Source organism: Equus asinus, chromosome 25 (assembly GCF_041296235.1).
Source record: "Equus asinus isolate D_3611 breed Donkey chromosome 25, EquAss-T2T_v2, whole genome shotgun sequence".
In the NCBI taxonomy this organism is placed as follows: Eukaryota; Metazoa; Chordata; class Mammalia; order Perissodactyla; family Equidae; genus Equus; species Equus asinus.
The window spans coordinates 10,761,417-10,783,347 of NC_091814.1; the positions used below are offsets into that span (position 1 = coordinate 10,761,417).

General features: G+C 39.8%; 1 protein-coding gene across 3 annotated transcripts in view; it reads left to right on the forward strand.

Annotated features, from left to right (window-relative positions):
• The first annotated feature begins 738 nt into the window (after window positions 1-738).
• Window positions 739-21,931, forward strand: part of CHD1L (chromodomain helicase DNA binding protein 1 like) — a 61,094-nt gene continuing 39,901 nt past the window's right edge. The window contains exons 1-6 of one of the 3 annotated variants that reach the window (XM_044757982.2): window positions 739-927; window positions 11,902-12,014; window positions 14,840-14,946; window positions 15,502-15,616; window positions 16,788-16,819; window positions 20,146-20,227. In XM_044757982.2, coding sequence (XP_044613917.2) covers window positions 795-927; window positions 11,902-12,014; window positions 14,840-14,946; window positions 15,502-15,616; window positions 16,788-16,819; window positions 20,146-20,227 — 582 coding nt within the window. In that variant the 5' untranslated portion in view covers window positions 739-794. Of the gene's footprint in view, window positions 928-1,240; window positions 1,354-11,901; window positions 12,015-14,839; window positions 14,947-15,501; window positions 15,617-16,787; window positions 16,820-20,145; window positions 20,228-21,931 lie in introns of those variants that run through there. The other 2 variants (XM_070496998.1, XM_070496999.1) reach the window with 2 other exon arrangements.

Genomic DNA, 21,931 nt, shown 5'->3' on the forward strand with positions numbered 1-21,931 from the left:
TCTCCATTTCCTCATCTGTAATATGGAGACAATTATAGTGCCTGCTTGTGGGGTTATTATGGGGGTTAAACGAGCAAATAAATATGTGTAAAGCCTTTAGGGCACCCCTTGTAACTGCATCAATAAATGCAGCTATTTGGGTGGTGTTATAATAACATCTGTATTATTGGTACACTAGTAATCATAAACCCACTCAAAGCTGATGCTGACTCACGGTGTCCCCCAATCTAACACATCGCTTCAATTTACTCCCCATAATTCACTTGAGAAATCCACTGTGGAAATGACACCTTTCGTGATCTTAATTAACTACCATTTAGAGGTTCCTAACTTTGGCCTACAGTCAGCAGGGAGCAAGTAAGAGGATTTCAGGGCCCAAAGCAATTTATTACCAGTGTTAACTGCACGGAACACGCTATCCTTTACAATCTTGCTGTGAATCGCTAGAGGGCAGGGACGATGTCTTATTGAATTCTATAACCCCAGAACTCAGCAGAATACCTGCCACATGACAGTCAATGTTGGTTAAATAATAAGTAAAATACAAGCACATGTTGATCCCCTGACGAGCGTTTCAGGCATCAGACGCCTACAGCGGGAATAAGCACGACCAGAAGCGCCGGGAGCCAGAACCTGGCGGCGTGCGCGTACCGCGGACCGCAATTTCGAGGCCGTCTGCGGGGTCGCTCAGAGCGCCCGGCGCGCCCTCTGGCGGCGGCTGCGCCCACGGGCTCCGGCCGCGCGCGTCGGGGAGGAAGTGCGGGGGGCGGCGGGGCGGAGCCTCTCCCGGCTCCATGGAGCGCGCGAGCGCCGCGACCCCCGGGGGCTACGTGCCCGGCTTTTTGCTGGCCCTTCAGACCAAGAGCGGAGCCGAGGCGCCGCGGGCGCTGGTGCAGGAGCAGGAATTAAGGCAGTGGGGCCTGACAGGTCAGTGGCCCCGGGCGGACTTCCCCCGCCTCCACCCCGGGCTAGCAAACTCGGTGGGACTCCCTTCTCTCGGGCCGGGGACCGCGCGCCGGGAGCGCTCCTGCGGCGCCGTGGGCGGACTGGCCTGTGGGTTTTTTACCTACGGACGGTAGGGCCTTCCCTTCCCGCCCCGGGGTGCGCTGGGCGGAAAGGAACCCGGCCTGGGGCCAGGTGGCTTTGCCGCCGCCTGCGCTGCGCGCGGGCCCACGCACACGGGATGAATAGGATTGGGGACGGGAAGTGAGGCCTGCCTGTGGGGGGGGGTGGGGGGGGGGGTGGGGGGGGTGGGGGGCGGAGCTTGGTGAGAGCCCTGTGCCAAACGTGAGACTTTCTGAAGAAGCAGAGGACGTCCTGGCCCCGAGGGTGTGGCTTAAAGTTTCTGTTCCGGTAGGTTTGGAGGCCCGGCCTGGTTAATTGGTTGCTGCTGTAAAAACTGGCAGAACTCGTGTTCACGCTTCAGTTTTCTTCTTCGGGTACAGTGCAGGAGCACGGTTAATTCTCCCCCAGGGCTATATATTAAAATATGCAGCTAAGAGAAGTTTATCGGCTCATTGCCGCACGTCGTTATTTTATTTTACTAGCCTTTCCCTAGAATCTTCGAAGCTTGAAACTTGCATTCCCCTGAGGTCTGCAGGCAGCGAGCCTGACTGCATCTCCTGCGGATGGAGAGACCCGGGCCCTGTTTGCTGACCTGCGCTTGAATCCCCACCTAACGTCTCCGGTCCTTGTTTTCTTCATAAAATGGAGCACGCAGTGCGTGCCTTGACTGTGTGACAGAACATTGGACAACAGTAGTGAGTGATGTAGTCGTTAATTCATTATTTATTGAGTGCCACTGAGAGCTACATACTATAAGGTGTTGGTACAGATAGGAGTAAAATAAATATGGACTCTGCCCTCCTAGAATTTCTAGACTAGGTCGTGTGAGTGCTTTCAAATTTATAAAGAAGTACTTATTGAACTTATATGCTAAGTATCAAGGAAGTGTGAAGTCTTGTTATTCTCAGAATGAAACAAAAGATGTGGTTCTATGTCCAGCTCAGAAGAGGGATGGATAAAGATGAATGGATAGGATACAGACATGGAAGAGAAAAATCTCTCCCTTCTTGAGTCTCTGAGTGTCTAAGAATGTGTTTTTCTGTGTCTGTAAGGAGTGTGTATCCAACTTAAATGTGGATTTATGGACTGCTGTTTATGTTTGAGGTATCTTGACTAAAGTTTATATGTTTGTGTGTTTGCCTGTTTCCTTCCATGTGTTTTTGGGTGTGATACTTTGAGAACATGTGTGAGAGAGGGTTAAAGTGTGCACATTGAGATTAGACTGTAAATAGTACACCCAGAGACATGGATGTGTGCTGGTTTAGTGAAAATGAGAAGATAGATAAGAGGCTGCAAGTTTTCGTGGATGAGTTAAAGTGGGTGAATGAAAAAGTAAATAGGCAAACGTGGAAACTTGGTGGTGGGAGTGGATAAATCGGTAGTGGGGCGGAAGAAAAAATAGAAAATAGGTATACTCAAAAGAATAACCATTGAAGATTATAACTTGAAATTCCTATTTCTATTTACCAGAATAAATTAACATTCTGAGAAACTGTTCTTTGTGAGTTGGTTAAAAATGCTTACTGACTTTTGATTATAGGAGCTTTTATACGTTCTCTGTAAAACATGTAGGGTAAATTTTCTATGCACAAAGGAAAAAAATTTAATCTCCTTAATCCTCTTACTGTTAATAAGTTATTATCTACTCTGCTAGCCCTTGGTCTACACATGCGTGTGTGTATGTGTGTATTATTTCATTTTTTTATTCTTCCTTTCCAAGGCAAAGTGGGAAGCAAAGGAGAGCTGCAGAAATGGGGTTTCATGTACATTCTTTTTTGGAAACCATAATTTTCTTCTTTATAATCATTTATTCTTCTTCAATATCATATTTACTGGCTATAGAGTATTTCACTGTCTGGGTGTGCTGTAATTTAGCTAGCCTGTCTGCTTAGGTATTTGGGTTCTTACTTTTTTTGCTGTTATAAATAATATTAGTAAATATTATTGTAACCAAATATTTGTTGTAGCTATCAATTTTAATTCCTCAAAGGCAGCATTTGTAGAACAAAGACTATGCAAAATTTTTGCTCGTTTCTCCACACTCTCACCAACACTGGTAGTTTTTAAGTTGAGAAGTTAAAAATGCTGCTTTGTTTTATTTAATGTTTGTTTACTAGTATTGATGGACACTTGGGTGTTCATGTTTCTTTTGTTCCTTGTCTGTTTGCACTCCTTGCCTATTTTTTAATTGAGGTATTTGTCTTTTGCTTTGTAGGATCTTTTTTGCATTGAACGTATTAAATGTTTGTCACATGTATTGGAAATATGATCTCTAGTTTATTTGCCTTTTGACTTTGTTGTGTGTGTGTGTATTTCAGTGGTGAAATTTAAGAATTCTGTAGTCAAATCTTTCAGCCTTTTCCTATATGATTTTCTTTTGATGCAACGTTGGTTTATAACATTGTATATAGGTTTCATATGTACAACATTATAGTTTGACATCTGCATATGCTACAGTGTGCTCACCACCAAAAGTGTAATTTCCATCTGTCACCATATAATTGACCCATTTTGCCCTCCCTCTGGTAACCACCAATCTGTTGTCTGCTTCTATGAGTTTGTTTTTGTTGTGTTTGTTCATTTGTTTGGTTTTTTATATTCCACATATGAGTGAAATCCTATGGTATTTGTCTTTCTTCGTCTGACTTACTTCACTTAGCATAATACTCTCAAGGTCCGTCCATGTTGCATCTGGCAAGATTTCATCTCTTTTCATGGCTAAGTGGTATTCCATTGTATGTATATATACCACATCTTCTTTATCCATTCATCTGTCGATGGGCACTTAGGTTGTTTCCATATCTTGGCTATTGTAAATAATGCTCCAATGAACATAGGGATGCATGTACCTTTTCGAATTAGTGTTTTTGTGTTCTTCAGATAAATACCCAGAAGTGGAATAGGTGGATCATATGGTAGTTCTATTCTTAATCTTTTGAGGAATCTCTGTATTGTCTTCCATAGTGGCTGCATCAGTTTACATTCCCCCCAGCAGTGTATAAGGGTTCCCTTTTCTCCACATCCTCTCCAACACTTGTTATTTCTTGTCTGTTTGATAATAGCCATTCTAACAGGTGTGAAGTAATGTCTTGTGGTTTTGATTTGTATTTCCCTAATAATTAGTGATGTTGAACATCTTTTCATGTGTCTGTTGGCCATCTGTGTGTCTTCTTTGGAAAGATGTCTGTTCAGATCCTCTGGCCATTTTTTAATCAGGTTGTTTGGCTTTTTGCTGTTGAGTTGTATGAGTTCTTTATATATTTTGGATATTAACCCCTTATTGGATGTATGCCTTGCAAATGTCTTCTCCCATTTGGTAGGTTGTCTTTTCGTTTTGTTGATGGTTTCCTTTGCTATGCAGAAGCTTTTTAGTTTGATGTAGTCCCGTTTGTTCCTTTTTTCTTTTTTTTCCCTTGCCTGAGGAGACATAGCCAAAAAGATACTGCGAAGACTGATGTCAAAGAGCTGCCTATGTTTTCTTGTAGGAGTTTTATGATTCCAGGTCTTACATTTAATCTATTTTGAGCTAATTTTCGTGTAGGATGTAAGATAGTGGTCTAGTTGGATTCTTTTGCGTGTAGCTGTCCAGTTTTCCCAGCACCATTTATTAAAGAGACTTTTGTTTCTGCTTTGTATGTTCTTGGCACCTTTGTCAGAAATTAGCTGTCCATATATGTGTGAGTTTCTTCCTGATCTCTCAGTTCTGTTCCATTGATCTGTGTGTCTTTTTTTCTCCCAGTACCGTATTGTTTTGGTTACTGTAGCTTTGTAGCATATTGTGAAATCAGGGAGTATGATACATCCAGCTTTTTCTTTTTTCTCAGGGTTGCTTTGGCTATTCAGGGTCTTTTGTGGTTTCATATAAATTTTAGAATTTTTTGTTTTGTTTCTGTGAAAAATGCCCTTGGGATTTTGATAGGGATTGCATTGAATCTGTAGATTGCTTTAGGTAAGATGGACATTTTAACTATGTTCATTCTTCTAATCCATAAGCACAGAATGTCTTTCCATTTCATTGTGTTTTTTTTTCAGTTTCTTTCAGTAGTATCTTATAGTTTTCAGTGTAAAAGTGTTTCACCTCCTTGGTCTTTTATCCTTGGTATTTTATCCTTTTTGTTGCAGTTGTAAATGGGATTACTTTCGTAATTTCTCTTTCTGATAGTTTGTTGTTAGTATGTAGAAATGCAACTGATTTTTGTGTGTTGATTTTGTACTCTGTGATTTTACTGTATACATTGTTAATTATTCCTAATAGTTTTTTGGTGGAGTCAGGGTTTTCTATATATAAAATCATATTATCCACAAATAGTGACAGTTTTACTTCTTCCCTTACAACTTGGATACCTTTTCTTTCTTTTTCTTTCCTAATTACTGTGGCAAGGACTTAAAGTATTATGTTGAATAAAAGTGGTGTGAGTGGGCATCTTTGTCTTGTTCCTGATGTTAGAGGAAAAGCGTTCGGCTTTTCACCATTGAGTATGATGTTAGCTGTGGGTGTGTCATATGTGGCCTTGATTATGTTGAAGTACTTTCCTTCTATACTCATTTTATTGAGAGTTTTTATCAAAAATGGATGTTGAATCTTGTCACTTACTCTCTCTGCATCTATTGAGATGTTCCTGTGATTTTTATCCTTTGATTTGTTAACGTGTATCACGTTGATGGATTTGCAGGTGTTGAACTATCCTTGCATCCCTGGAATAAATCCCACTTCATCATGATGTATGATGCTTTGAATGTATATTGAATTTGTTTTGCTAATATTTTGTTGCGAATTTTTGCATCTATGTTCATCAGAGGTATTGGCCTATAGTTTTCCTTTTTTGTGTTGTTTTTGTCTGGTTTTGGTATCAGGGTAATGTTGGCCTCGTAAAATGAGTTAGGAAGTATTCCTTCCTCTTCAGCTTTTTGGAAGACTTTGAGAAGGATAGCTATTAAATCTTTGAATGTTTGGTAGACTTCACCAGTAAAGCCCTCTGGTCCTGGACTTTTATTTTTGGAGAGGTTTTTGATTACTGTTTCAGTCCCTTTACTAGTAATCAGTCTATTCAGATTTTCGATTTCTTCCTGGTTCAGTCTTAGAGGATTATATGATTCTAGGAATTTATCCATTTCTTCAGATTTTCTCATCTGTTGGCATATAGCTGTTTGTAGTACTCTCTGATGATCCCTTTTATTTCTGTGCTATCTGTTGTAACTTTTCCTCTTTCATTTCTGATTTTTAAAATTTTTTCAAGGAACCAGCTCTTCGTTTCATTGTTTCCATTGTCTTTTTACTCTGTATTTCATTTATTTTCCCTCTGATTTTTATTATTTCCTCCCTTCTCCTGACTTTGGGCTTCATTTGTTCTTCTTTTACTAGTTCCTTTAGGTGTAAGATTAGATTGTTTATTTGAGATTTTTCTTGTTTCTTGAGGTAGGCCTGTATTGCTATAAATTGCCCTCTTAGTTCTGCTTTTGCTGCATCCCATAGATTTTGGTATGTTGTATTTTCATTTGTCTCTGTGTATTTTTTGATTTCTCCTTTGATTTCTTCATTGAGCCAATAGTTATTGAGTAGCTTGTTGTTTAGTCTCCACATATTTGTGATTTTTCCACTTTTCCCTGTAGCTTATTTCTAGTTTCATACTGTTGTGATCAGAAAAGATGCTTGCTATATCAATCTTAAATTTATTGAGGCCTACTTTGTGACCAACATATGGTGTATCCTTGAGAATGTTTCATGTGCACTTGAGAAGAATGTGCATTCTGCCACTTTCGGATGAAATGTTCCATATGTATCTATTAAGTGCATCTGGTCTGGTGTGTCATTTAAGGCTGATGTTCCCTTGTTGACTTTCTGCCTGGATGATCTATCCATTGATGTAAGTGGGGTGTTAAAGTCTGCTACTGTTACTGTGTTGCTGTCAATTTCTCCCTTTGGGTCTGTTAATAGTTGCTTTATATATTTTGGTGCTCCTATGTTGGGTGCATGTATATTAATAAATGTTATGTCTTCTTGATAGATTGTTCCCTTTATCATTGTATAATGTCCATCTTTGTCTCTTGTTACCTTTTCTGGCTTGAGGTGTAGTTTGTCTGATATAAATATGGTTACATCCACTTTGTTTTGGTTGCCGTTTACTTGGAGTATCACTTTCCACTCCTTCACTTTGAGCCTGTGTTTGTCTTTAGAGCTGAGATGAATCTCCTGAAGGCAGCATATAGTTTGGCGTTGTTTTTTAATCCATCCGACCACTCTGTGCCTTTTGATTGATGAGTTCAATTCATTTATGTTTAGGGTGATTATTGATATATGAGGACTTACAATTTCCATTTTATCTTTTATTTTCTGGTTGTTGTATATCTCCATTGTTTCTTTTCCCTTGTGTTTCTGTCTGCCATTTTAGTTGGTGATTTTCTGTGATGTTTTTCTCAGTTTCCTTTTTTTTGTTGTTTCATGTCTCTAGATTTTTGTTTTGTGGTTACCATGAGGTTTGTGTACAATGTGTCAAAGATAAAATAGTCCTTTTTCTGCTGATAGCATCTTATCTTCATTTGCCTATACATTTGCCTATACAGGTTCCATCCTTTTCCTCCTCCCCTTTTATGTTTTGGTTGTCACAAATTATTCCTGTTTATATTGTGAATTCAATACCATGTTGAAATAGCTTTAGTTATTTTTAATCCTTCTTTTACTCCTTTAATCTTTATGCTGTCATTGAGTGTTTAACACCCTATTCTCTAATAGCTTTACAAGTTTCTATGTCATTTATCACCTTACTCAAAGCTTTTTTTGTGTACTTTTGCCTTTTTGTTTCTGGAATAAGGACTCCTTTTTTTTAAAGATCTTATTTTTCCTTTTTCTTCCCAAAGCCCCCAGTACATAATTATATGTTTTTAGTTGTGGGTCCTTCTAGTTGTGGCATGTGGGCGGCCTCCTCAGCATGGCTTGATGAGTGGTGCCATGTCCACACCCAGGATCTGAACCAGCGAAACCCTGGGCCGCTGAAGCAGAGTGCACAAACTTAACCACCCAGCCATGGGGCTGGCCCCAGAGCTCCTTTTGGCATTTCTGGTAAGGCAGGTCTAGTAGTGGTGAGCTCCCTCAGTTTTTGTTTGTGTGGGGAAGGCTTTATTTCTGCTTCATATCTAGAAGGTCACTTTGCTGAATAGAGTATTGTTGGCTGACAGTTTTTATCTGTCAATATTTTAAATATGTCACTTCACTCTCTCCTGGCCTGTAGAATATCTGCTGATTGTCTGATGGGGGTTCCCCATAGGTTGCTGTCTTTTTTTCCCTGGCTGCCTTTAAAATTCTTTGTCATTGACTTTTTTTTTTTTTTTAAAGATTTTTTATTTTTTTCCTTTTTCTCCCCAAAGCCCCCCGGTACACAGTTGTGTATTCTTCGTTGTGGGTTCTTCTAGTTGTGGCATGTGGGACGCTGCCTCAGCATGGTCTGATGAGCAGTGCCATGTCTGCGCCCAGGATTCGAACTAACGAAACACTGGGCCGCCTGCAGCGGAGCGCGCGAACCTAACCACTCGGCCACGGGGCCAGCCCCTTTGTCATTGACTTTTGACAGTTTTAATATGTGTCTTGGAGAAGGTCTTTTTGCGTTGAGATAATTAGGTGTTCTTTTAGCTTCATGTACTTGTATATCCAGTTCCTTCCCCGGGTTTGGGAAGTTCTCAGCTATTATTCCTGGGTTTTTTTTTTTCTGTTAAGAAGGTTTGCTCTGGGCTAACATCTGTTGCCAGTCTACCTCCTTTTTTTTTGCTTGAGGAAGATTTGCCCTGAGCTAACCTCTGTGCCAGCCTTCCTCTACTTTGTATGTGGGTCACCACCTCAGCAGGGCTGACAGGTGGTGTAGGTCTGTGCCAGTGAACTTCAGAAACCCAAAATACATTAGGTCAGAAAGATACTTTAGGACTGCTTTGTTTTTGGAATATGCAGACCTATTACTTCTTGCTGGTTTTTTTTCCTGCTTTTTCACTACTTGTCATCCACTTGAGAGGTGAGCAAGAGAACTCAAACAACTGTATAATGGATATTACAGAGAGACACCCTCAGATTTATTCCTTTCCCAACCCCTGAGCCTGCCTTACTGCACCCTGGAGGCTAGAAAACAAAAGTCAATATTTCTCAGACTGTCTTGTAGTTCTGTAGTGCATGTGACTTGGCTTTGGCCAAGCAGATGACTATGGGAGATTTGGAAGGGGAAAGTGAAGGAGAGGGATTCGGGTTTTCTACATTTCACTAGGCAACTAGTCCTAATTTCAGGAGAGTTAGGTGAGTACTGAGCATTCATTTTGCTGGCAAGGATTGGGGCTGAGGCAGAAGGGTGTGAAGCTGACAGCTGGGGAAATGGCCTCTTGGTTTTTCTTCTCTAGGTAACTCATGTCATTTTCCTCTGGCTGTTTTCAAGATATTTTCTTTGTCTTTAGTTTTTAGAACCTTAATTATGATGTGTCTTGGTGTAGGTTTCTTTGTTTCATTCTGTTTAAAGTTCACTCAACTTCGTGAGTCTGTAGGTCTTTTGCCAAATTTAGGGAGTTTCCGGCCATTATTTCTTTAAGTCCATTTTCAGCCCCAACTTCTTTCTCATCTCTTTCTGGGATACCAATGAATGAATATAGATTGTTTTTGTTAGAGTCCTGCAGTTCCCTGAGACTCTGTTCTTTTGTTTTCGCTTTATTTTCCCTCTGTTTTTCAGATGAGTAATTTCTCTGGTTCTATCTTCCAGTTCACTGACTTTTTCTTCTCTTCCCTCCATTCTGCTGTTGAGCCCATCCTCTGAGCTTTTTATTTTGATTATTGTATTGTTCAGAGTTAAAATTTCCATGTGGTTCTTTTTTGTATCTTCTCTTTCTTTACCGATGCTTTCCATTTTTTCAGTTGTTTGAAGTTCATAATTGCTTGTTGAAGCATTTTTATCATTGCTGCTTTAAAACCTGTCAGATAATTCTGAAATCTGTGTCATCTGGATGTTGGCATCTAATGATTGTCTTTTTTCATTCCATTTGAAATCTTCCCAGTTCTTGATATTCATGATGAGTGCTTTTTGATTGAAACCTGGACATTTTTGTATTACGTTATGAGATTCTGTCTTATTTAAACCTTCTCTTTAACTGTCTTTGTTTCATGCTGCTCTTACAAGGGACGTTGGTTGCTGTCTTGTTACTGCCAGGTAGAGATAGAAGTCCAAGCTCCCCCTCTTGGGCTCTGTTGACACCTGGGCGTAGGGAGGAGGCTCCTGACCCCTTGGTGAGAGTGAGAGTACTTGCTCTCCACTTGGTCTCCAGTGACACTGCAGGAGGGGTGGGCTCATCACCTCCAGGAAGTGATAAAAGTCCTACATCTAGACCAGGCCTCCTTTGACACCACTCATGTGGAGGTGGTGGAGGGAGTGCATTGTGATCTAATAGGGGTAGAATCCAGGCCTTGCTGGGTTGCCAATTTCTTCACTTCCAAGTCTGGGATATATGAGGCAAAAATAAACCCAGGGAACACATCACCTTGTTATTCCTCAGGTCCTGAGGTCACTAGCAGGTCTGCCTTCTTTGCTCCACCTTTTCAAAGTCGTCTTATGTCTGTTTTATTTGTAATATTCAGGATTGTTAGTTGTATTAGTAAGAAGAATGGGGAAAAGAACATCACCATCTTCCCAGAAGAGGAAGTCTCCAGATTTTACATTTTAATCTTCTTTGATTGTCTGAATTTTCTAACCTACAAAATGGGGCTAATACCTAATGCGTGGAATTGTTATAGCTATTACGTGAGGTAACTTAGGTAAAGCATTCACTGCTCTTGCTGGTGTTTAGTAAGTGCTTAAATAAAAATAACTGATTAACCTTTTTTTTCTTCCTAAAGATTGGCACCTGAGCTAATCTCTGTTGCCAGTCTTTTTTTTTTTCTTCCCCCCAGAGACCCCCAGTACATAGTTCTATATGTTGGTTGTAGGTCCTTCCAGTTGTGCTATATGGGATCCTCCCTCAGCATGCCCTGATGAGCAGTGCCATGTCCCTGCCCAGGATCCAAACCAGCAAAACCCTGGGCGGAAGCTGGAGTGTATGAACTTAACCACTCGGCCATGGGGCTGGCCCCAACTTGTTAATCTTTTTAATCTTCTACACTTATTATATATTGGCTAGCTTCTTTTTAAAGGTCATGAGTTCAAACCACAAAGTTATGTTTTTGTTAATAGTTCTTGGATGAAGTAGGTTTAGAGTCTTCCTTCTCCCCAAGATATGGCTATTTTCTGAATTTGGACTTCTTTTCAAGGGAGAAAGAAAAGAGATGCAACAGAAGCTCCATGTGGGTTTCAGACATTTTCTTCTGTCCTTTTTGCACTGTTAAACACTTTCCGTGCCACATCATTTCAGCTCTTAACAGCACTGCTTCTCTGTTGAAGCATAATATAGTCCTGTCTTGATTTTTTTTCCTTTAGCACCAATGGCAAATATAAATGGTTGCAGTTAAGTAGACACATGTACAATCCGTGTGTTGTTGTTGTTATATCAGTAACGCCTTATTTTCTAGAATGGACCCTGGCAGGAGATTCAGGCAGTTTAGGGGCCAAATCCCACGTTGACTTTCTCCTCTGCCAATTGGACACTCTAACACTAACAGGCTGTTTTAAGGCTTGGAATATAATGGTGACTAAGTTTTCTCAAAAAGTGGTTCGGAAGTCAGCAAATGTTTGCATATTCATAACTTCCCAGCAAAGGATATGGCCAGTAAGGTTTGGGGGTGTGGGAATTTAGGCTGCATTCTTCTGTCGAAGTCTGAGAACATATCCTGTGTGTGTTCTGAAAAGTCTGCTCCTCAGACAAATAAAGTTGTTTTATTTCTAGGGATTCATCTACACTCTTACCAGCTTGAGGGAGTCAACTGGCTAGCTCAGCGCTTCCATTGTCAGAATGGCTGCATCTTGGGAGACGAGATGGGCCTGGGGAAGACCTGCCAGGTATGTTACTCTGGAGTGACCACTGTTCACCTCCACTGGAATACCTCCTTACAACTCATTACTATCTTTATCTGCTGGGTACCGGTATGTATTTTTATACTAAGAGGTGAAATGCCTGAACCTCTGTTAAGAGATCATAACCTTGGGTCGACTTTTCTAGTCATGGGGATGGTTTTGAACTGTGCCACTAGGCTTATCTAGCCCTCGACATTTAGAGTTGCAATTAATGGGTAAGATTTTCCTCTATTCAAAACCAATATACCTGTCCCGGGGATCAAATTGACTCTGAACTCCTTAGAATACTTTATCTAGTTAAGTTAACTGGATCACTTCTAATATTAATCTCTCTTCTTGGTGGGTGGTGGGGCTACTTCCCATTTCTCTGCCATCCTAGAGAAGTACAGATGAGGTATCGTATGTTTTCCAAAATGCCTTTGTCATCTAATGGTAGGGTACAGTCTAGAGACGTGGAGAGTCAGATGTGGCCTCCTTGTGCACTGATAAGCAAATGGTGTGTTGAGATAGATGCTTCCAGTAGGATGATCACCAGTACAGCCCTGTTGTGACAGATGTCAGTGGTAGGACTGCATCGTTGGAAAGTCCAGACTTAGACACCCCTTGGGTTAATCACTCAACGTTTACTCATCTATAGGATAGCAAAGAAAGTCAGTGCAGTCAAGGTACACAGCAGAGGCAACTTGATCAGAAACCGTAAAAGTATAATTTTCTCGATACCAAAAAGGTTTCACTGGTGAACAAACAGAAAGAGTGAAGGTCTCGTCAGTCCTTTTAGAAGCTCAACTGCCCTCTCCAAGTCTAACCTCACATACATAAACATCAGGCTGGAGCAGTTCTGCACATAGGCTAGTCTGATCATGGGTTGGAGACTACTTTATTTAAGCCAGGTGTACTGCATCAATCTTGGGGCTATTCAGAGTACAGTATGACCTGCAAGTGTGGTACCTGGAGGTACCTCATTTGTCACTCTCAGATTTCTCAGACAAATAAGCCTGGTTCTAGTACATTCCTGAAGTGAGAGCTGTGGAATTAGAGCAAAGGTAACTTTCCTGGATGTCTCTGGGAGCCAGGCTAAGGGGCTCTTGGACAAGCTACAGAGCCTTCCCTGCAGTCTCCTTTGCCTCAGACATTGGAATTGCCCTGACTTCAGTTAGAGCCAGCAAATGCCACTTGTTCTTTACCTTTCCTCAGAGTGTTCATATAGCTCTACTTTAAGTGCCCTAAAAATACCACACCTACAAGTTCATCTTGCTAACATTTTGTTTAGAAGTTTTACATCTATGTTCATGAAGGATATTGGTGTGTAGTTTCCTTTTCTTGGAATATTTTTGTCTGGTTTTGGTATTAGGATAAAGCTGCCATCATAGAATGTGTTGCGAGGTATTCCCCCTCTTCAGTTTTCTGGAAGAGTTTGTGTAGAATTGGTGTTGTTCCTTCCTTAAACGTTTGGTAGAGTTCACTGCTGAATCCAAATTTGTGTTTTAGTTATATCTGGTTTACAGTAATAAAAGATAAATTTTCTCTAAATAGCATCCTCAGCAAAAGCTAAAAGAATAGTTTTAATCCAGTAAGTACCTATTGGGTGGTTTCTCTGGCACAGTCTGGGCTGAGAAGACATAGGTAGTTAAAAAAGAAAATTATTTCCACTATAAAATTAGTGTAATCTCTGTTAAAAAAAATAATTGCCACCCCATAACCACAACACTCTAATCATAACCATGAATGGCAATGTATGTTTTACATGGTTGAAATTATAGTGCACACATACTTTGTATTTTAGTAATCTAACACTGTCATTGTAATTTTGCATTTTATTATATGCTTCCCAGTCATTATTTTCTACTGGATGCATGATGTTCAGTCAGGAGAATTGATCATAATGTACTGAAATGTTCTACAGATGAGGAATGGCAAGTTCTCCTCTTGTTGTGCAATTTAAATCAAGCTTGATGCAAACGTCTTGGGGTGTGTAGCTTTCACAGGATTTTGGATTATATCTTTAGGACAGATTTTCTGAGAAAAGGTTCACCATTTGGGGATGGGGGATCCTCAGACTTTTTGTTGTATAAAAGAATCCTGCTTTTCTGTATATCACAGCAAGCTTTTAAAGAAACTTTTCTAGTCAAAAGTGTGCAGCCGTATCCTCAAGGAAGCCTACTTTGGTTTACAGAGATTTCCATGTTATATCCCAACTTAAGCTTGTGAGGCATTATTTATTGTTTTCCTCACTAGAATGTATACTTCAGGGGAGCTAGGAGTTTGTTTCTCTTTTCACTGTTATATGCCAGAGCTCAGAACAGTTTCTAGCAAATAGAAGGTACTCTATAAATGCACATGGGGGGGAGGAGGTTGGGAAGGAAGGAAATCTTTCCCCCTTAGGAGAGCCTGGCAAGCAGCGGAGGCCACCGTGTGGTTGATAATCTTTATAGTCACATCTTGGTACTTCTTGCCATATGTTCACAGAGTATCGTGTGCATTATGTGCATTGTTTTCATTGATTTCTGTTGTGCTTCCTGATTTTTTTCTTTGCATTAGAGGTTCAGTTACCTAAATGTGGAGCACTGTTGCTTGTTAACGATGGATGTAATTGAGTACCATACCTTTCTTTGGCAATTATATTTAGGCTTCTGCGATTTCACTCTAGGAATGGGTGACTCTTCTAATATGTGGGAGATTGTACGGTACATTATATTTCTGTAAACCAAGTCTTCTATAAGAGTTTGTGTTCCCTACAAGATTGTGGGAAGTTTGTGGTTGTTTCTCATGTGGAAATATGATCAAAACTGCCTTCTTTGTCTGTGTTCCAGGCTATTGCTCTCTTCATTTACTTGGCAGGAAGACTGAATGATGAAGGGCCATTCCTGATTCTTTGTCCCTTGTCTGTTTTAAGCAACTGGAAAGAAGAGATGGAAAGGTACAAGTAGATATAGATGAAATTTTATTTTTTACATTGATTAAGATTTTTCTTCTGGGTGATATGTGAAATATGATAAAACAGCATGTTGTCCTACGCAGTGAGTTTATTTCTTTCCAAAAACTCTGACCTGAGGCAATGTAGTTAGAGACTGAGGATCTTATGAGGGGAGGCTCCAATGGGTGTTATTATTACTATTTGGCAATTTGAAGGTCAGTACTCATTTTCAGTAAATTTTGCTGAACTAAATGAGAAGCCATCTTTTTCAAAGTGACATAGGAAATAACCAACATGGAAAAAATAGTTTTCTTTTTAGAGTCAGCACAGGCCCTTTTAGATGTTGATCTGACCCTTCCTCCTTTTCACACAGGGACTTACTCTTAGGTTTACCCATTGCTCTAGGTAAGATTCCAGAGTCCCAGGACTCTTTCTGGTTACAGGGCGTCCTGTGGTCTGCACGTCTGCAATCCTTCCATGAAATGCAAGTTTCCACGTATGCATACCTTTTCCCATGGCTCTGCATTTATGTTCATCTACCTCTTTTCTTGGATTCAGATTTGCTCCAGGTCTTTCCTGTGTCACATATGCAGGTGACAAGGAGGAGAGAGCCCACCTACAGCAAGACCTGAAACAGGAGGCTTGTTTTCATGTACTGCTAACTACCTATGAGGTATCCATTTTTTCTCTATAGCAAGCACTCTTAACCTGGGACCTTAGAAGTTATAGAATCCACTGGAATTATATTTAAATTTTTTTTTTTTAAAGATTGGCACCGAGGCTAACAACTGTTGCCAATCTTCCTTTTTTTTTTTTAAGGATTGGCACCTGGGCTAACAACTGTTGCCAATCTTTTTTTTTTTTTTTCTGCTTTATTTCCCAAACCCTCCCCCGGGTACATAGTTGTATATCTTAGTTGCAGGTCCTTTCTAGTTGTGGGATGTGGGACGCTGCCTCAACGTGGCCTGATGAGCGGTGCCCTGTCCACACCCAGGATCTGAACCCTGGGCTGCCGCAGCAGAGCACGCAAACTTAACCACTCGGCCACAGAGCCGGCCCTTAATTTTTTTTGAGAACACATATTTTTCTGAGAAGAAAGTCTACTTCCATTAGATTCTCAGAGCAGGGCTGTGACCAAAGGAAGTGAAGGACCATTGTGCTCCAAATTAGTTAGATATCTCTCCTTTTCTTTCCTGGTGGATCTAGGGGGAAGACTTCTCAGGGAGGTGGCACTTGAGCTGCCTCTTGGTCAGTGAAAACAAGGAGGCAGATAGGCAGGGGAAAGGGTTTTGTCAGCTGAGGCATCATCTCTGTTACTGAGGAATGAGAATGGAGGACACTTAGTTCCAGTCTCTCTTTTTTTTTTTTTGCTGAGGAAGATTAGCCTGCCTCCTCATTTTTTGCTGAGGAAGACTAGCCCTAAGCTAACATCTGTGCCAGTCTTCCTCTACTTTATATATGGGTCACCACCACAGAGTGGCTGATGAGCGGTGTAGGTCTGTGCCTGGGATCCCAATTTGCTAGCCAGGCTATGGAAACGAAACATGCTGAAATTAACCACTCTGCCATGGGGACTCCCCCTCCCGTCTCTTTTTAAGTCATTGTTCTTCAAACTAAGACTGTTTGGACCAATGTAAGGAACACCTTCCACTTATTCATGTCTCTCTTTTGTTTGTCTGTAAGATATTGCTACTTAGAAATTATGCTCAGAACGTTTTTTACTTAGTGAATGAATAAGACTTAGCTAAGTCCTGTTGTTTAGGAGAGTTAACAAGAAACTAGCTTATTAATATCAGAGTTATGTCAATGTCAGCTTTTATAATGTGTCTTCCTTAATTTTTCAGATTTGCTTGAAAGATGCATCATTTCTAAAATCGTGAGTATGTTGCACTACTTCAGAAATTGTGTTGAATTTGTCATGAAAGTCATGTCTTTCCTTCAGATTTTAGTGCTTTGCTTGTTTCCTGCTGTGTCTTCCATGAGTCTTATTTACCGATAGGAGGCATGGCAGGAGTCCTACAGTCCAGGCCCCTACCCATAAACTGTGTGACCTTGATTAGTTACCTTAACCTCCATGAGACTCAGCTTCTTGACCTGTAAAATGGGGAAATTAAATCTCTTACCTTGGATGGTCGTTATGAGGATTAAGGAGATAAGGTAAACATGGTGGGTGGTTCCTTTTACATTCTTTACATTACAACTTGCCTAGACATCTTTCATGGCTGCTGTTTGGAGATTTTGCTACAATATATGAGATCAGTTGTTTCAGCTTTTTCCTGGAAATATCCTGAAGTAGCAATCAATGCTATAAAATTAGCTTTTTAGAAAGGAAGTTTTAAGTATACTTCTAATTGATTAGCTATCAGGCATCGTATCAGCTCATGAAATATAGGAAACTTAGATTTAACTCAGTACCACCTGATGGTAGGGATGACATGTTGCAGCATGTGGTCAAGACAACAGTTACAATGTAAATTAAACAAGAGCTAGACTTTAGGTAAATAAGAGAAGAAGGTATGTTGACAGGTTTCATTCTCCATAGCTTATGTAGTTATGACCTGAGCAGGTGGGGATTTGCATCTCTGATGTTCAGAGACTTTTGTTTTCCAAGTGCTTTTTTAGTATTTTAAATGTTATTTCTCATCCGGGTTCTTCTGAGTTGGATTCCTATTTTTGTCTTATTTTGAAATGCTAAAGGCTCAGTCAGATTTCATGACTTCCATCTAGTATTTTGTTTCACTTAAGTGAACATATTATCTTTTCTTGGGAAGAGGATACGCGTGTCCTCTTTTTTTCTTTTTTATTATAAACATCCAACTTGCTCTTTGTTGAAAATCTTTCCTTTGGAAAGGCATTGTTCTGGGAGTATCAGCAATACCGGGGAGGTAACCCATAGAGCTACTCTAAGAAGACAGAAACTCTAATAGAGGGATAAGAAGTATACAGATATCCATGTTACAAGACAATATTTAGGAAGTCTCAAAGGATAAGAAGATTGGGACATTAATTTACATAAATTATCGTGTTTGATCTTCGTGAAAACCCTACTAGGCAACTATTATCATCCATTTTATAGTTGAGGAAAGTAAGAGATTAAAACCCATCCCAAGGTAAATTGCTAGTAAATGGTAAAGCAGACATCCAGACCCAGCACTCACTGCTGTGGAGCGTCTTTTTAAGAGAGCTTCTCAAAGTATCTGAGTGCAGTGGAGTTTTGCATTGTTGAGCAGAAATACAGTCTTTCTGTATCAGATCATCTGTCTGGAATCCATTACAGGTGAATGTAAGAACCTAAATAAGGTGACATTTATCATGTTGACTCATAGTATGAATCCCAAGAACACAATGTATTCTTTCAGTACATTTGGCAAGGTTATTTTGTGTATTACTGTATTGCACACTCAGCTAGAAAATGTAATATAATCTCTGCCCTAAAGAGGTTTATTGTGGAGAGTTAAGACTGTGCACATATCAAAAAATTTCATATTTTTCATATTGTTAACAAACAATAGACTTATAAAATCTTTGCATCAAGAGGATTAGAAGTTACCTTGTCCCAGTCTCCATTCAATGTTGGAATTGCCTACACCTATTAATACCTTTTCAGGGAACATCCTTTAGAACGTCCTTTGCTGAGTGAATCAACCTACTTCCTTCCACTGAGCCAAAATCCACATCCCTGTAGCCTTTTTCGTTGAAGAAGTTTTTATTGGATTCTCGCTGTATGTAAAAGCCTATAAATATCTAGTTCTTTGGAAAGAAATAGGACCTAGTCTGCTTTGAATGCTAATCTAAGCAGGGACCAGGCACTACACTCTGGCCGCTTTCATAGCCTATCTCATGACCAGTGTCCAACTTCAGCTGTATCCTTATTCCTTCTAATCCTTAGATGCATCACCTGCTCATGCCGCTCAGCAGGAATGGTCCCAATTTCTACAGTCTCTTTGGACCCAGGTCTCCCTCCACCTGTACCACTCTTAACGTCACTGGTACAAGGTATCTGTTTCTGCAGCCATTTTCTGGATTTTCTTTGTAGCCTCAGAAGAGGAGGGCTTCCTCCTTATAGGCCTAACTTCTGCTTAAGATCTTTCTCTTAATTTTTGAGAGATTTTTATTTCCATACTCACTGTCTTTCCAATATTCTGCCTTTCTTGTATATACATTGTTTTTTTTAAGTATAAAAATAATGGAATTACAGAATGTTTACAAACAATAAAAACTTAAAAATCTTCTAACTTACACTTCATGTCTTTCACATGGTTTTCATATTTGTGAAAAAGGATATATAATATTTATATCTTTTTTAGTTTTGTATAGGCCTTTTTTTATTGTAACATATTCATATTTACCATTTAAAATGCTATGTAATATTTCATCACCTATCATCAAACTTATTATTATTTTCACTTTTTTGCTATTTTAAATAATGCAGCTGGGAACATATTCATACATACATATTTTTCCATATTTCAAATTTTTTTTTGGAACAGCTCCCCAGGATTGTCAAAGGATATGCTTTTATGAATGAAACTTCTTGAGAAATTGTTGTTGTAGCCTCCTATGCTACAAAATGTGCTCTGACAACAGCTACCAATGACTTCCATTTTAACAAATCCAATGGATGTACCTTCCTGTATATCTGCAACATTTGGTCCTGTTCACCACTTCCTCATTTTAAAATCATACTTTTTTTAGCCGCTGTGATACTACTGTCTCTTGATTTTTCTTCTAGGTTTGAATCTCACCTCTACCTCATACTGGCTTTGTGACCTTGACCAAGTCACCTAACCTTTCTGAGCTTTAGTTTCCTTGTTGGTCAAATGAGCACAATAACGTCTACTCACTATATTCTTTTGAATTAAATAATATACATAAAGCCCCACACTCCGTGTCTGGCACATAGTAGGTGATCATAAATGTTTCTTTTTGCTTTCTATCTCTGGCTCCTTCCTTTCTGCCTTCAATGTATATATCTTTCCCATCTTGGGGAAAAAATTCCCTTAATTTTACTACTGTATCTGGATATGCTCTTGTGTATGTAGTAGGCTCTCAGATAAGAAGGAAATTTGAATGTGTTTCTAATAGGATGGACTTCATATTAGTCTTCTCAAAAACAGTCAGTCACAGTTTTATAGTAAGACTTTTTGGTTGTGAGATGTGTTGAGTTACACAAAACTGAAAGTTTGGGTTTTTCTCTCACAGCTTCCCTTGGAGTGTTCTTGTTGTAGATGAAGCTCACAGATTGAAAAACCAAGGCTCCTTGCTGCATAAGACACTTTCAGAGGTAAACTCACAGGATAGTCTTAGTTTTTTGTGTTTTTTTGTGGGGAGGGGAGATCAGCCCTGAGCTAACGTCTGCCACCAATCCCCCTCTTCTTGCTGAGGAAGCAAAAGCTAACATCCATACCCATTTTCCTGTACTTTCTATGTGGGACGTCTGCCACAGCATGGCTTGACAAGCAATGCTTAGGTCCACACCCAGCATCCAAACTGGCGAACCCTAGACCACCAAAGTGGAACGTGCGAACTTAACTGCTGTGCCACCGGGCCAGCCCCTAGTCTTAGTTGTGATATAATTCCTTTTAAAAAAATATTAGTTTAGGCCTGTATAGAGTCAATTTAGTTGAAACTTTTTTCCAGTCAGATTTCTGCAGGGCCAAGTGAACATTTTGCAGATGACGAAAGTATATGGCCTAACTTCTTTTCTTCTTGTCTTTTACACAGGAGATAACATTTACTAAAATCTGGTTATTAAATAAATAAGACTCTATACCAATAAAATACATTGTATTTTTGGATGTGTTTCAACTCTCTTACCTTCTTCAAAGGGGCAATTTCTTTAAGAAGTAGTTTTATTATAATTCTGTCTGCAATAGCAGATACATCTAACATTGTACCCCTCCCCTCATTTACCTATTTAAAAAATTCGACAGTTCACAGAGTCAAGAAGAGGCTGATTTCACATCATTGGGTTTTATCTCCAATCTCTCTTATCTTTGTCCTACTTTTGGGTTTGACACCCTTCACCTCACTCCCGTCTCGTGATCTCTGGCATTGTTCTGCCAAAGAAAATGAGAAACGTCATTGTAGCCCTAGATTTGCCCTCTTCCGAGGAACCAGTGGAACAGCTTGTAGATATAAAGTAACCTTCTTATTGACCTAGTTAGGCTTGTTATTCATGAGTCCAAGTGTGCAAATTTCTGTGACCATCATTGACCTATAATAAGTCAGTTAATAAATTCAGAGGAAAGTGTTAGATCTGAATTCCATATTTACAGGCTAAAAGTTGTAGTTTTTAGCATTATAATGTAGATATGGTCACCATCTATTATTAGCACAGTCTCAAAGATTGCTGTCCCTGGTGGGCCCCCTCTGCTCTGTGGTGTCTTTTGCTTTCTTTGTAGGGACTCTTAACAGTGTATCTTTCCCGAGAGGTTGTCATATGCTGGTGCCTAACCTTGGAAGAGACTGCTTCATCAACTGTCATGCCAGTTTCCTCGTTTACAGTGCGAGGAGATGAGCAGGTGTAGTGAAAGAGCCCTGGGTCTGGAGTGGGGAAACTAAGTTCTGTTGATGGCCTCAGAGCCTTTTCTTGTTATTCATAAGGTTCAGAGGGATTGACTGAGGAAATTTTCGACATCACCTAAGCATTCTGTTGTTGAGATTTGAATTGCAGACAACTAGTTGGTTAGGAAGAAAGACTTACATTTAGTGATTGGGCAGAGACGTGGGGAGAAGGGTAACTGCCTTTTTTCCCCTTCCTAATGTTGTGTTCAGCTTGTTTGTAATAGTTGGAAGCAACCTAAAGTGAAACATAGGGAAGTAGTTACACAATTTTTGCTATACCTGTTCAGTACATTTACAGAGTAAGCCTGCCTTGAAAAATTATGCAGAAGAATATTTAATAATATGAGAAATGTTTGCACAATATTTTATACAACAAAAGTTTAAAAAATATTATACACAAACAAATTGTTTCTGGATTTTT